This window comes from Myripristis murdjan, chromosome 8, assembly GCF_902150065.1.
Source record: "Myripristis murdjan chromosome 8, fMyrMur1.1, whole genome shotgun sequence".
NCBI lineage: Eukaryota > Metazoa > Chordata > Actinopteri > Holocentriformes > Holocentridae > Myripristis > Myripristis murdjan.
Genome location: NC_043987.1, coordinates 17,340,046 through 17,354,259, shown reverse-complemented (window position 1 = coordinate 17,354,259; position 14,214 = coordinate 17,340,046). Strand labels below are relative to the sequence as shown.

The 14,214-nt window shown below is 43.5% G+C and overlaps 1 protein-coding gene and 1 non-coding gene across 3 annotated transcripts; one reads left to right on the top strand and one right to left on the bottom strand.

The window, feature by feature from the left end:
- The first annotated feature begins 2,042 nt into the window (after window positions 1-2,042).
- Window positions 2,043-14,036, top strand: LOC115363346 (uncharacterized). 2 transcript variants are annotated; one of them, XM_030057496.1, is made up of 6 exons: window positions 2,043-2,111; window positions 12,587-12,913; window positions 13,020-13,117; window positions 13,271-13,312; window positions 13,556-13,672; window positions 13,810-14,036. In XM_030057496.1, the coding sequence occupies exons 1-6, from the start codon at window positions 2,060-2,062 to the stop codon at window positions 13,861-13,863; spliced, it is 690 nt and encodes a 229-aa protein (XP_029913356.1). In that variant the 5' UTR covers window positions 2,043-2,059; the 3' UTR covers window positions 13,864-14,036. The 2 variants fall into 2 exon arrangements, with proteins under 2 accessions (XP_029913356.1, XP_029913357.1); XM_030057497.1 differs by lacking the exon at window positions 2,043-2,111 and adding an exon at window positions 12,258-12,309.
- trnah-gug (transfer RNA histidin (anticodon GUG)) lies at window positions 5,568-5,639 on the bottom strand. The gene has a single exon. It is a non-coding gene; the product is annotated as a tRNA-His (tRNA).
- Window positions 14,037-14,214: the final 178 nt, after the last annotated feature.

The following is a 14,214-nucleotide window of genomic DNA, read 5'->3' as shown; positions in this document are numbered from 1 at the left end:
CACACTGAAATATCACCATCAATTGAGTATTGGCTAGCTTGTAGTTAGCTGAAACATTTTTTTTTGTGTTAAACGTGGGTATCTCAAATCAATTGTTGAAAGGGGAAAAGACTGCAGCCGTCCATCAGTTCAGTCCAAGTTTTGGTGATGGGTGAGCATCATATGTTTGTTTATGTTTGTCCCAAAATCGCTGGCCCATGGTGCGATTACTAAAATCTCCTTGGTGTACTGTTTGAATCCAACAGGACACCATACTCTGCACACAGCAATGATATTGGCAGTTACTGGCCATTTTCAGCTTTGTTCAGCTGCTAGCATTTTTCAAATAAAGTCAGACGCACTCGCAAGCTCTGCCATGACCCGGATTCGATCCGAGATTGCTACGGCCACAACGCAGAGTACTAACCACTATACGATCACGGCAAGTCAGCCCCATGTTGGATTGGTACAGGCCAAGCATTATTTAAACCACGTGAAGGTCAAAAAACACACTGAAATAGTGATAAACGCGGGTATCTCAAATGAATAGTTGAAAGTGGAAGAGACTGTAGCTTTTCATCAGTTCAGTCCAATTTTTGGTGATGGGTGAGCATCATGTTTGTTTGCCTGCCTTTTAGTTGGCATTTAAAGGGTGTCATTCAGAAAGTAAAGCAGGACCACTGGTGGATTTTGTTAGCTGTTTCTGCCAAGGACAATCTAGCCAGAAGTTGAACCTGGAATCTTGTGACTTGTAGTCAGACGCGTTATCCATTGCGCCAAGGCCAGCATGCATTGGTCGAGGTAACACTACCAAAAATTGCGCAGCACATACCGGAGATCTGCCGATCGAATTCCGTTCGACCCGAGTTCGTTGCAGTCTTTTATTATGACTACAGTACATCCAGATTTTTACACAAATTCACTGTCCTCCTGAGAATGAATAATAATATTGTTTTGGATGGTAATAAGCAATTAAAAGTGATGTTATTACCTGAAATTCTGTTTACTTTTTACCAGCCAATCACATTCTTCAGCTTTATCCTGGCAAAAATATGAGGATATAAAGGATATAAATATGATGTCCACTCGCAATAAAATATTCATTTTTGTCCTCTGTAGAGGATGTTAGGTTTGTGCTAATATCTCCTATACTACACTTTAATGAATTCTGCTGTTCCTGAAAGAGGACAATTGTGGCTCAACAGTGATATCATGCTTGGGGGGTGTGGCCATTGCAACTTCTTTTTCCCACTCTTTTCAAAATGGCGAGAATCCAGTGCAGCACATTATATGGAAAAAGGAGAGGTAAGCATTTAAATGTTTTTTTTTTTTTTTTTTAATTATTTTTACAATTTGATCGATTTAGTTAGAAAACATCTCAGTTGTGATCTGCATGAATTTGCAGAACAGAGCTAATATATTTTCATGTGAAAAACAGCTACTTTATCAACGTCCTCTGTAGGGGACGTCAGGACTCAATACTTGTATTTGTTCCCAATTTCTTATAGTGGTCAGCTCTGTTACTGAAGCAGAGAGAACTCCCAACAGAATAATTGAGGGAGACTCAGACCTATGGTGTGTCTCAAATCGTGCACTTCTGCACTTACACTTATTATTTTGAGTGCATAAGTGTGTTCACACTGAAAATACTAACAAAATGAAGTGCACTACAAATGCCCGGATGTACCTCAAAACGGTCAAAAAGTTGAGTGTGGAACGATCGCCAGTTCTCACCCTAACGGCACCACTGACTGGAAGTAGCTACTTTAAAAAGCTGACTTGACTTTTCGTTTTATGACTGTTAATATGTCACTAAGTTTTAATTTTTTTTTTTCAGGCGAGAAAGTAACCACGTAGTTTCCAAATATGTGGTCAATTTGTCCAAATAACGTCATTTTTGAAAATTGCATCGACGTTTTCGGATAACTCTCAAGCCAGCAATTGTGCAAAGTACAGTCACTTCTGGTTGTTTACAAAAATAAAACTCTAATACCTTAGAAGCAGTGGTGATGCTTTTATTTTGAAGATAGGATATGTACACGTCTACTTCTGGATAACTTTACCATCAAAAACCACTAAGATGGCGTCTGGAGAAGTCCCTGCTGTAGCTGGTAATGGCAAATTACACAAATGTAAGTTATAAATGTGTTTGTTTGTTTTTTTTCACAGAGTACCACTATAACATAACGGATTAGAATTCACTGTTGGGTTAATTTATCAGTCTGAGTTGATTTACTGCCAATACGGCATGATGTCAATGGCTAACTATACCTAGCGCAAATATAACACTAGTTTAATTGCTAGCATTGGTGATGATGCATTCACGAATGTGCTTATAAGCACGTGTCACCATTGTGAAGCGTGACACCCTCACCCCTTCGCAGTGCAGGGCACCAGGGTACAGAGTAGGGCTGTGACTTTCCTCCAAAATAAATTCCGAATTTCGATTGCCCTATAATGTCAAATATCGAATTATGTTCGAATTTTTAGGGTCAATTTTAGTCTATTGTTTAGCCTATTGATATGTACAATATGGGTGTCATTTACGGTCTGTCCGCCAGAGGGCGTTTCAACCATATTAACAAGCGCTTTCCTTCTGAAAGGCACAACATTAATAATGATGATCTGGATGTATTTACGATCGTATTTTAATAAGCACGCAAGATAACTAATGCACTTCAACTCTCACTCAATATGAAATTTCTTAGGAATGTCTAGAATATATAAAACAGACCACAAAAAGTACAGCAATGACGTTTAATAAAGCAGCCAAACGTATCCATTGCAACAGGTCAGGTCAGCCATGCTGTAAACTTCCTACAGGTGCGCGCTGCACTGATGCATGCCCACACTTTTTTATCCCGCGCACGATCACGCGTAAAGGCCGGAACATACTTGCTGCAGACAACGCGTCCGCGTCCGCGTCATGGCTGCCACGCGTATCTTGCGGTCGTTTGACGCGTGGGACGCTCACTTTGACGCGAGGTAACGTGACGCGTGCGCGAGATGCAATATGGACATAACCGCTAGAGGCGCTCGTGCGAAAGAAACCCTGAACGTGAAGTCAGAGAGAGAGAGAGAGAGAGAGAGACGCTGCCGCCTCTTCTGCCTCAACCTCAGCAGTAACAAAATGATCACTTCTTCTTCATCAAGAGAGGAATCCATGTTTCTTTCACTTTCTGTATTTGCTGTATCCGGAAATACGTCACCGACTTCTTCGCTGTTCACGTCTGTGTCCGAGTGCTGTTGTCTGCCCCTAGCGGAGACCACCAGCATCACGCGTTTTGGCTGCGTCGACGAGCGACCGCGCTGCAGCAAGTATGTACACAGGCGCAGCAAACTACGTACGCGAACGTTTGGCCACGCAGCAAGTATGTTCCGGCCTTAACGTTGATTTGCGTCGTTACGCAACGTAAACAAAGACACACACACACACACACACACACATTCGAACGTGAATTTCAGCAATCGAACGTTATATCCCTCCCTCCAGTTCGAATTAATATCGAATTTCGAAGTTCGTTGTCACAGCCCTAGTACAGAGCACAGAGCCTTGTGAAGATGGCCTCCACCACTCTATTACAGTCAGGCCACTGAGCTGGACTGTGAGCCCCGAAGAAACACCTGCAAATTACAAAAGAATACATATTATTAAAAACAGATGATCTTATTTTGTTATTTTCATTGTTTTGTTTTCCTTATTTATTTTTCCTGTTCTTATTCATTTCCTATTTCTTTCTTTTATTTTTTTTGTTGTGTAGATGTTTATTTTAATATCTGCAAAGTTATGTTGTCTTTTTTAATGAATGTTTTTGTTTGTTATTGTTTAAATTACTATTGTATGTGTCTTATGTAATGTATGTTTCCAAAAACCAGATGATAAGCCAGTCATCAAATTGTCAGCTAATGAGGATCTTTACATTAATGTAACTGAACTAATAATAAAGATGGAGACCATAGGTTCTGTGTTTGCTTGATAGAACAAACTTTCTCGTGCTCTCCACACCTGGTGCCACAATCTTCTTAGTGGCCCTGAATCACTGTGTTAAGGTGGTTTGGTGACGTGGTGGGTAAACGGTCATCTTTTTGTCATACTCCCCCAACGCCTGCCACAGGGTGATGATCTGGGCACACTCTTCCCCGGTCAAGGCCAGACTGTGGTCTCTGAGGCCAACCAGAAACTCTGCTAAGGCCTGCACAGCTCCATACCCCTCAATATTGTCAGGTCCAACATAATCCTAAAAGGAAAGATAATTTTAGAACTTTGGATAGCAGCAATGAATACTATTGCTTTGGGCCAACATAACACAGATTCTGTTTACAAATGTTTTTGTAAAAATGAAATAGGTCTTTACATCATGTGAAGTGGACTCTTCAGATGCAGGAAGGTCAGTTCCTGTTGATACCTGGTCCACCGGAGCTACATGAAAAAAGATAACTATTGGAGGGACCACTGATGGAGGTGGCAAAGTGCTGGTTGCTGCAGGAGTTGCAGATGATAAGACTACAGATGCTTCGGACGCAGATATGCTCGTGATGAAGCAGCAGGTGCTCACTGTGTCAAAGGTGGGGACAGTGTTGTCCTGAAAGTGGTCAGTGGTCTCCGACTCTGCAATGGCCAGCTGGTAGTCCTGCAGCACTTTACCAGTTTGCCGGTAAAGGTATTCCACTCCGATAAGCTCAAAATACAGCGAGGTACAACAGTACAACAAATACTACGGTATAATATGTATGTGATGTCTAGTAAATCATTATACCATTATACCATATTGGTAATGTAGATATATTTTACTGTAGATATTAGCTGTACCCTTATACACAGCCTTTGCCTCACCAGTCCCACCAGGGTCAAAGAGCATTTTCCCCTCCTCCACCAAAGTAACTTTAATGGTGGGGGAGGGGAAGGGGAACTTGACCGGGGGAAGTAGAAGGGGACCTGTAACTTGAAGTTCATTTAATAACTCAGCTCGCCAAAGTCACCAAAAGGCAGGTTATTTCATGTAGATCGGTTAATGTAAAATTGCCTCGACAACATCAGCAGAAAGTCTTGAAAAAACGCTAAAAGACAGTATAAAAGTACAGCAACAGGAAAGGTAGCTACGACGCTAGCCATTAACCTTACTAAGCTACATTCTTATTGCCACTGACGTGGAAGAAACAAAACATATATTTGCCTGTTTATTTACAACAGCAACGACTGTAAAAGGATTTACTTAGCTTTCAAGCTGCGACTGCATGGCGCCGTGACTGGCCGAAGCCCTCGTGACCAGACAGCGGCCACCCATTGGTCAATTCTTGGTAGAATGGCGATTGGCCTTTGCCTCCCATTCTTGGTAGTGATACGGGCGCTGATTGGCTTTGGCTACCAAAAATGAGCTCGACTCACGAGTGGCAGGGAGCGCCACTAGCCCATAAAAGCTCACCTGTAGACTGTCCTGAAATTGCTGGCCCATGGTGCGATTACTAAAATCTTCTTGGTGTACAGTTTGAATCCAACAAGACACAATGCTCTGCACACAGCAATGATATTGGCAATTACTGGCCATTTTCAGCATTTTTCAAATAAAATCAGACGCACACACAAGCTCTGCCGTGACCCGGATTTGAACCGGGGTTGCTGCAGCCACAACGCAGAGTACTAACCACTATACGATCACGGCAAGTCACCTCCATGTTGGACTGCTTCAGGCCAAGCATCATTTAAACCACGTGAAGGTCAAAAAACACACTGAAATAGTGATAAATGCAGGGATTTCAAATGAGTTGTTGAAAGAGGAAGAGACTGCAGCCGTCCAACAATTCACAACAATTTTTGGTGATGGGTGAGCATCATGTTTGTTTTCTTAAACCTGCCTTTCATTTGGCATTTAAAGGGTGTTGTTCAGAAAGTAAAGCAGGACCACTGGTGGATTTTGTTAGCTGTTTCAGCCAAGGACGAGCTAGCCAGGAGTTGAACCTGGAATCTTCTGATCCACCACAAGGTTCCTCGTAATATTTTGGGGGCAGGAGCTACTACAGGAACGTCCTCTCTCTCGGCCCTCTCAACTGCCATGTCTCCACTGAGAGGGCCGAGTAGGAGGAAGGTTCCTGTAAAGTTACTGGGCAGTTGCGCGACCATGACCGGGGCATCAAAATGCGTGTTGTTACAAAAAGTGTGTTGTTAGCATTAGCTAACGTCCGCTAAAGCTAACGTTAGCGTCCCTAAAATGCCAGCTAAAAAGCCTGTTGTTAGCGTTAGCTAACGTTCCCCAAAGCTAACGTTAGCATCCCTAAAAATGCCAGCTAAAAAGTGTGTTGTTAGCGTTAGCTAACGTTAGCTAGCACGCTAGCGTTAGCTTGGTAGTGTTGGCCGTGTTGCTAGGGACGCCTAATGTTAGGTAAAGCTAATGCTAGCATCCGGCTATTTTGTTGCTTTCTGTTGACACCACATTGCGCAGTGAAGCCCCACCCAGGAGATTTTCGCCTGCTCAGAGTCCCTACCCCAAGGCAGGGCCTTTTTTTAGCCCCTGTAAAAGTTCAGGAACTCTCTCCTTCGGGGTAGTTCCGGCGGTGGAGACACGCGACAACGGCCCCGGCCCCATAAAATTACCCCGAAGTTCTGGCGGTGGAAACAGGCCTAAAGTCTTCTTGGTGTACTGTTTGAATCCAACAGGACACAATGCTCTGCACACCGCAATGATATTGGCATTTACTGGCCATTTTCAAATAAAGTCAGAGGCACACACAAGCTCTGCCGTGACCCGGATTCGAACCGGGGTTGTTGCGGCCACAACGCAGAGTACTAACCACAATACGATCACAGCAAGTCAGCCCCATGTTGGACTGCTACAGGCCAAGCATAATTTAAACCACGTAAAGGTCAAAAAACGCAAATTGAAATAGTGATAAAGCAGCAGCAGTTTTTCTTTTGGTAAATGCAGGGTTTTTTTTAAAAAATGTATTGTTGAAAGGGGAAGAGACTGCAGCCGTCTATCAGTTCAGTCCAATTTTTGGTTTTGGTAACTTGGGTTGAGCCGGACTCGTTTCAGCCGAGTATCCGGATAAAGAACTTTTGACGAGTATGAGTATTATACAAGTAATATGAGTCAATATCTGTGCTTGTGATGAATGAAAATCCTCATAGGGTAGCTGACTGTGTCCACGTTGTGTGATAGGCCAGTCACACACAGCGCTCCTCCCCTACACACACACAGTTCACTGAACACGTTTACATGCACACCTTATTCCTGTATTAACCGGAATATTCACAATATTCCGGTTGCGCATGTGTCATGTAAACACGCACCAAACCAGATTAAGGTCAATTGGGAATACTGTGGCATGTAAACACCTTAGTCGGAAAATGCCCCGAATCGGAATATTCAGTCACGACTGCGCATGCTCGACCTGCAAGGAATTCTGTGGCGTCTTTGTTGCTATGGTTACTGCAAGCGGGGAAAACGGCATGGCAAACAGCAGCAAGAGCTAGGAGACTGCAGTCCGCCTTCAGCTAATGAAAGACTTAAATATCATGGAGTATATCGATGGGAGAAAACAGAAATAGCGACAGAAGAAGAAGAAAAAGAAGAAGAAGACAGGGAAGAAGACTTCTTCTTCTGTATTTCCGGCAGACCCGACGCCTATACACGTACTGCTGCTCCTTGTGGCTGAGTGTGGCATTACATAAGAGAGTACGTAAGAGAATACGCCGAAACACGTGAACATGGCAAGTAACATGTAAACGAAATATTCCAGTTGCCGCAGCGCAGTTACCTTAACCAGAATATTGACCTGAACCGGAATATGGTGTGCATGTAAACGTAGTCACTGTAGCTGTGCCGCTCACACACACACACACACACACAAAGTGAAAGCCCCTCTCTCAGTCACTCAGGTCTTACAGCTCACATCGTGTCTCTCTTCAATACTGGTTAGGTTTTTTTCAGTTCGCTCTTACCTCAGTTTGTAATCAGTCACTTATACGATATACCATTATACCATTAAATGATCATGTCAGCAAGTCAGCCCCACGTTGGATTGCTGCAGGCCAAGCATCATTTAAAGGCCCCATGGCATGAAAAATGCAATTTTCGTTGTTTTTGCGTGATAGGGAAGGTCTCGAGGCCCCATAAATACTGTCCCATGCATTAAACCTGTGATAAACGGAGAAGTGCACACAGTCCGTTCTTTGAAACTCTCCCTGTAAAACGAGTGGATTGCACTTCCACCTCTTTATGATGTCATAAAGAAGCGGGTTTCTCCCGTATTTTAGACTCATCTCCTTTGTCTTTTCTCCCGGGAATCTCCCGTAATTTACAAGCCCCAACTTTTTTTGTTAATAGTAATTAGAAGCAAAGGTTTTATTTTGAAAGCTCAGACCGGAAGCTGCCGCAGCTCCATTAGTTTAACAGAAGCTGAAACACACGGCAAAATGTTTTTAACAGTAAATAAAAGTGCACATTTTCCAGCCTGCATTAGAGTTCTCATATTCTGCCCGAACCCAACCCGACCCGACCCGACCCGACATTTTCGGGTCAGGTAGGGCCTAAAATTTACGTGAATTGGGCGGGTCAGGTCGGGCTTCGGGTTCTGTGGGGGATTTTTTTTTTTTTTTTTTTTAAATAAAAAAATAGAATTATGTGTTCTGTTATTGATTATGACGTTTCATTTTTATGTGACTGGTGGAGAGAGTGAGAGGCTGGATTGGATTTGGAGGCTAAACTTTCAGTGACAGACAGACAACCAGCTGTGCGAGCGCAGCGCAAACAAGTGAGAGAGGGTTGCAGCAGTATCCCGCTGTGCTGGCAGACTCTGCAGCAGGGACGGTTTTTGCTATGGGCAGTGCAACTGCCCAGGGCGCAATGTACTTGGGGGCGCACGAGGAAAAAAAAAAAAAAATCTCCAGTTTTCTAGACTACCGTATTGACCCGCACATGCTGCGGCACCATCAGGCGGGCCGGCCGCGGCACCGTCCGATACCGCGCCCACCCGTCAGGTCTGCCGGATCTGACAGGTGAGCTGCCTGATGCTGGCCGGTGCCGCGGCCGGCCCGCCTGATACCGACTGATGGTGCCCCGGTGCCGCGGCCGACCGGCTCTGCTAAATAATGGCGAATTTGGAGATTTTTTTTTTTTTTTTTTTTTTTTTTTTTTTTCCGGGCTTTATCGGGCTGTCGGGCCTAAAGTTCGGCTAATTAGTCGGGTCGGGTCGGGCCTCGGGCTGGCCCAGTTGGGCCCGGGTCGGGTCGGGTCTTAATTTTCAGGCCCGATGAGAACTCTAGCCTGCATCAGACAATGCCGAGTTTACTGACTAATTATTAAAAACCTGGATGTGTTGTAAATCTTAACCCGCTCAGCAGGCACTAATATCCCCGCACATCTTCTGCTGCTAATTGATTTTGTCATAGCTGATTCAAGGATTCAAGGAACTTTATTGTCATACCAGCTCACATTTACACGTTAGTGGTACGAAATTAGGACTCAGGTCCCGGTATAAGCCTAAATAAATAAATAAATAAATAAATAAATAAAGCAAGGTAAAAGAAAAAAAAAAAAAAGAAGTGTAAATATAAAATATATAAGTATAAACAGCATATATAAATATAAACAATGTGACAGTATGTATAAACTATAAACAGTATATATAAATAAATATAAACAGTACATATGAATAGATATAAGCAACATAAACAGTGCTGAAATTAGCTTGTGAGTGCAAAACACGCATGTTAGTGATATTGCACTTGTGGTGGAAAGTGATTTGTGCAGGAAAAAGGGAGAAAGAAAGAATGAGATGGGAGAGGGTGGGAGACTACAGAGCATGGCTCGAGTTCAACAGTCTGACAGCTGCAGGGAAGAAGCTGTTTCTGAGCCTGGTGTTACATCTGCCCCCATGTCCTCCACTTCTCCCTAATTGGCTGATCAGAAACTGGTGTGTGAGGGCCAGTTTGTCTCCAGCCACACCAGCTGGACCTGTTTTGCCATTAGCCTAGTCTCTTTATATGCTCAGCTTTGATCCTCAGTTTTTGTCAGATCCTTGTTGTAACCTGTGCTTTTTGTCTGCAGTTTCCATGCGTGGACCTTGCCCAGCCTTGCCAGCCCAGCCAGCTTATTCTGCGGCCCCCTGTTTTGGCCTGTTCCTTTGTTTATAGTTTTTGCTTTTCTGTTTTTGCCTGGCTGGTGATTAAACTTGTTTTTTGAAGCAATACTGCTTGTTGAAGTCTGCATTTGGGTTCACATTTGACTGTTAAACTTATCACCTGGTGGTCTTGCTCTGAATGCACCTCAGCCGCCTGCCTGAGGGGAGGGGCTGACACAGACTGTGAGCGGGATGGGTGGAGTCCTTCATGATGCGGAGGGCCCTCCCCCTGCATCATGAAGTGTAGAGGGCCGAAGTGGCGGGGAGGCTGCTCCCCACAGTCCTCTGTGCAGCCTTTACCACCCTCTGCAGAGCCTTCCTCTCAGCAGCAGTGCAGCTGCTGTGCCACATGGTGATGCAGGTGCAGAGGACACTATCCACCGCACAGTGGTAGAAGCTCCTCAGGACGGAGCTCCCCAGTCCAGCTTTTTGCAGCTTCCTGAGGAAGTAGAGATGCTGGGGGGTTTTCCTGACCAGATGGGAAGTGTTGGCACTCCAGGTGAGGTCACTGGATATGTGCACACCCAGGTACCTGAAGCTGGAGACCACTTCCACAGCTGCTCCTCCGATGTGCAGGGGAGGGAGAGGGCGTTTGTCCCTTCTGAAATCCACCACCATCTCCTTAGTCTTTTTCTCGTTGATGCAGAGGTTGTTTCACTGCACCACTGCACCAGGTGTTCCACCTCCTCTCTGTATTTGGACTCATCGTTGTTGGTGATGTGTCCCACTACTGCTGTGTCATCCACGAACTTAACTATATGACAGCTGGGGTGTCTTGCCGAGCAGTCATACGTCAGCAGAGTGAACAGGAGGGGGCTCAACACACAGCCCTGTGGCGAGCCAGTGCTGAGGGCGATGGAGGAGGAAACGGTGTTGTGGATCCTGACGGTCTGAGGTCTGTTGGTCAGGAAGTCCAGAACCCAGTTCCCCAGTGTGGGACTCAGTCCAAGGGAGGAGAGCTTCTGCACCAGGGTCTGTGGGATGATGGTGTTTAAGGTAGAGGAGAAATCCAGGAAGAGCAGACTGACGTAGAAGTTCCTGCTCTCAAGATGGGTGAGAGCTGTGTGGACCACCGATGAAATGGCGTCATCAGTGGAGCGGTTTTTCCTGTAGGCGTATTGATGGGGGTCCACAGTGATGTCGATGGAGTCCTTGATGTGGGTCATGGGAGAAAGGCAAAAGAGAGGAGCTGTGAAACTATATTTAGCGGACCACAGGTACTCAAAATACAAAATACAAATACATCTTGCTGGGATCAGCAGTTAAAATAAAAACCTTGAAAAGTGTACAGCATGGGGCCTTTAAATCAAGTGAAGTCCCTGAAAATAAATGATTTTGAAATAAAAGTAGATGCACACATAAGTTATGCATTAAATGAATAAAAATCTATCTATCTAGAAGAGTGAAACTATCTAAATGCAAAAGAGCCGCCTCTATAACAAAACAGGTTTTCTCATATCTATTCTAAAACCTAACTATATTGATTACGTTCTCAACAGCTACTTACTGTTTTGCTGTGAAGTGGTAGCATTGTGTATTTTTTGCGATATTTTTGGAGCTATTTATAGATTGAGTTTATGTATCTACATATGGAATTACAAAAACTGAACATTTTTCGGTAATTTGTTTTGGAATACAGGATAAGGGACCATTTTGACCACCTGTGACTTTTAGTAGTAATTCAGTCATACAGAATAAACAAGCACACAGAGTAAAATGATTATTTATCGACAACGGGGACTTAATAGTGGCAGTCTGGGAAAAGTGGTTGGAATGAGGGGTGGAAGGGACTAGAGTGGTCTTGTGTAACAGCTGCGGCTTCTCTTTTGACTGGGTGTATAGTTCACATAGAGGGGACTCCATACTCCTTAAAAAAATGTGATCAAAACATTGGCAACTATCTCCAATAATGTGAAATAGCAAAGATGCCAGTGTACTTAAGTAGTGTTTTGTGATTTACAACTAGTACTGATGCACATCACAAATCACATACGTTTCCACACAATCATGCAAACATATATTTGCACCAGCCAAACAGTGCATGAAAGTAGTTAGTAGGAAGTAAGTGTTAGGAAAGAACCACATACATACTTCCCAGCTGTCAACAGTTACAAGTCTTATGCAAGGAGTCATGAGATCATTCACACTCTCAAGCTGCCAAAATGAGCTGGACATTTTCGCTCTTTCTCTCACTCAGCTACCTCCCAATAGCAGGTAATGTGTGTGCATTATTCATGCAGTGCTTAGAGGTAGTGAGCATGCCATTCTAATGTATTTTTGTATGTGTCATGGTAATTTGAAAAGCCAAAATGTAACAAGTATTGTTCCACTCATACAAGAGGGAGTAGACAGCACAACTTTGGCTCAGATGGTTGAACAGTAGTGCTAATTTCTGGCCTGATTTGAAACTTTTCTGGGTTATATGACATTACCACAAAAAGCCGTTAGTGGGTTGTACACCTCAATTCTGTCTTTTGTCATTTAACTCCAGGCAGTGTGGTGAATGCAGTCAATTGCTCATCGTTCTCACTGCCAAATGAGGTAATTTGGCGGAAGACAGGGCAATCTGCTTCTGTCCCATGTACTTTAAGCTGTTCAGCCCATGGAATGAAGTTCCAGTGGTTTGCTTTCAAAGAAAACTTCCATCATCAAGTCAACCTGGATACCATGCCTCCCAAGTACAGCCTGGAAGGAGCATCTCTTCATATCATGTCACTTAATACTAATGACAGTGGGACCTACCACTGTGCTGTAATATTCGAAATAAAAGGTTCAGGCACGCAGATGATAGGCTCAGGCACTACTCTGGTAGTGAAGGGTAAGTATCCTCTGACTTGAGAAAACCTGTAAGATGATTTTTAAGGTCAGATACAGCTTTTTGTAAACTTTAAGTTGAATTGGGAGACTTTTCCTCTTGCTTTCAGAAGACAAGCAAATGGTGGGGGACACGCTCATGTGGTTAGCATTTGCCCTCTTGGCCATCTACAGTGTAGCTGTAATGATACTCATCATTCTCAAGAAGGTAAATTGCCTTTATGAACTAAGTATATAATGTGTATTTTTAAAATCTGCTGGATTTCACATTCAAAGGAGATAGAATACCAACTATTAAATGATTGAAATGCTGACTGAATAGATATTACTGGTTGAAAATAACTTGGATTCTCTATTCCAGAATGGGCGTAGCATTAACAGACAAATAGCCACAAGTCACAAGGTTGGTGATAGGCTTCTGGTTTTCCCTGCTTCATTTGTTCGTAGTAACTCTAGAAAATTCTGTGTGCCAAATGGGGGAAAGCCCATGGAGGAAAAATGAGGAACAGGAACCAAGGTCTTTATAAATTGTTGGAATGAGAATTTGAGTTCTTTGTTTCATCTTTTTCCTACCAGGGACTTTTCATAATATCCAACAGAACAATATCCAAACATTGCTTGTTCATTAATTTCTTTTTTACTGTAGTCGCAGAAAAATTCAACAAAAAGAATGCAGTTTCGTGCGGTGATGCAAGAATTTTGTAATAAAAGGAACTTGGAGAAAACCACACCAAACACTAGCAGACAGCCACCTCAAAATAAGGTAAAATGACGAGAACATCTTACCTTAGTGCAGCATGTTGTGGTCAGATTCAGCTGACAGACAAGCCACTGATATGGAGGTGTAGAAAAATGTGCCATTTTACTATCACTTTCACAACAAGTTTAATCTTGTTGCAGGTTGAAAGCACTCAGCACAGCCATTCAGCTGATGACATCTATCAAAATCTGTAACGATCAATCAGGAATTCTCAATGACAGTGAAGATTCGGCAGCTCTGCCTGAGAGCGGATATCAAAGCATGACTGAGGACTTTATATGACTGAGAAGCTGAGCGACTCAGCAGTTGGTGCAAGTTCAAGTTCAGTGTGTGATCATTTGTGGGAGATAGCACATTAAAGACTAACAAAATGCTCATGAGTCACTGTCTGTTTTGTTCCTGAGCTTCATGTTTAACAGTTTAAGACAGATGTTTATTGGCTTCTGAAGTCCTCTGGAAAAGCCCTCACTAGATTAACCACATCAGTGATTTTTCCCAGTTACAATTACAATTCACTTTTGGCAGATGTTTTTATCCAAAGTGAC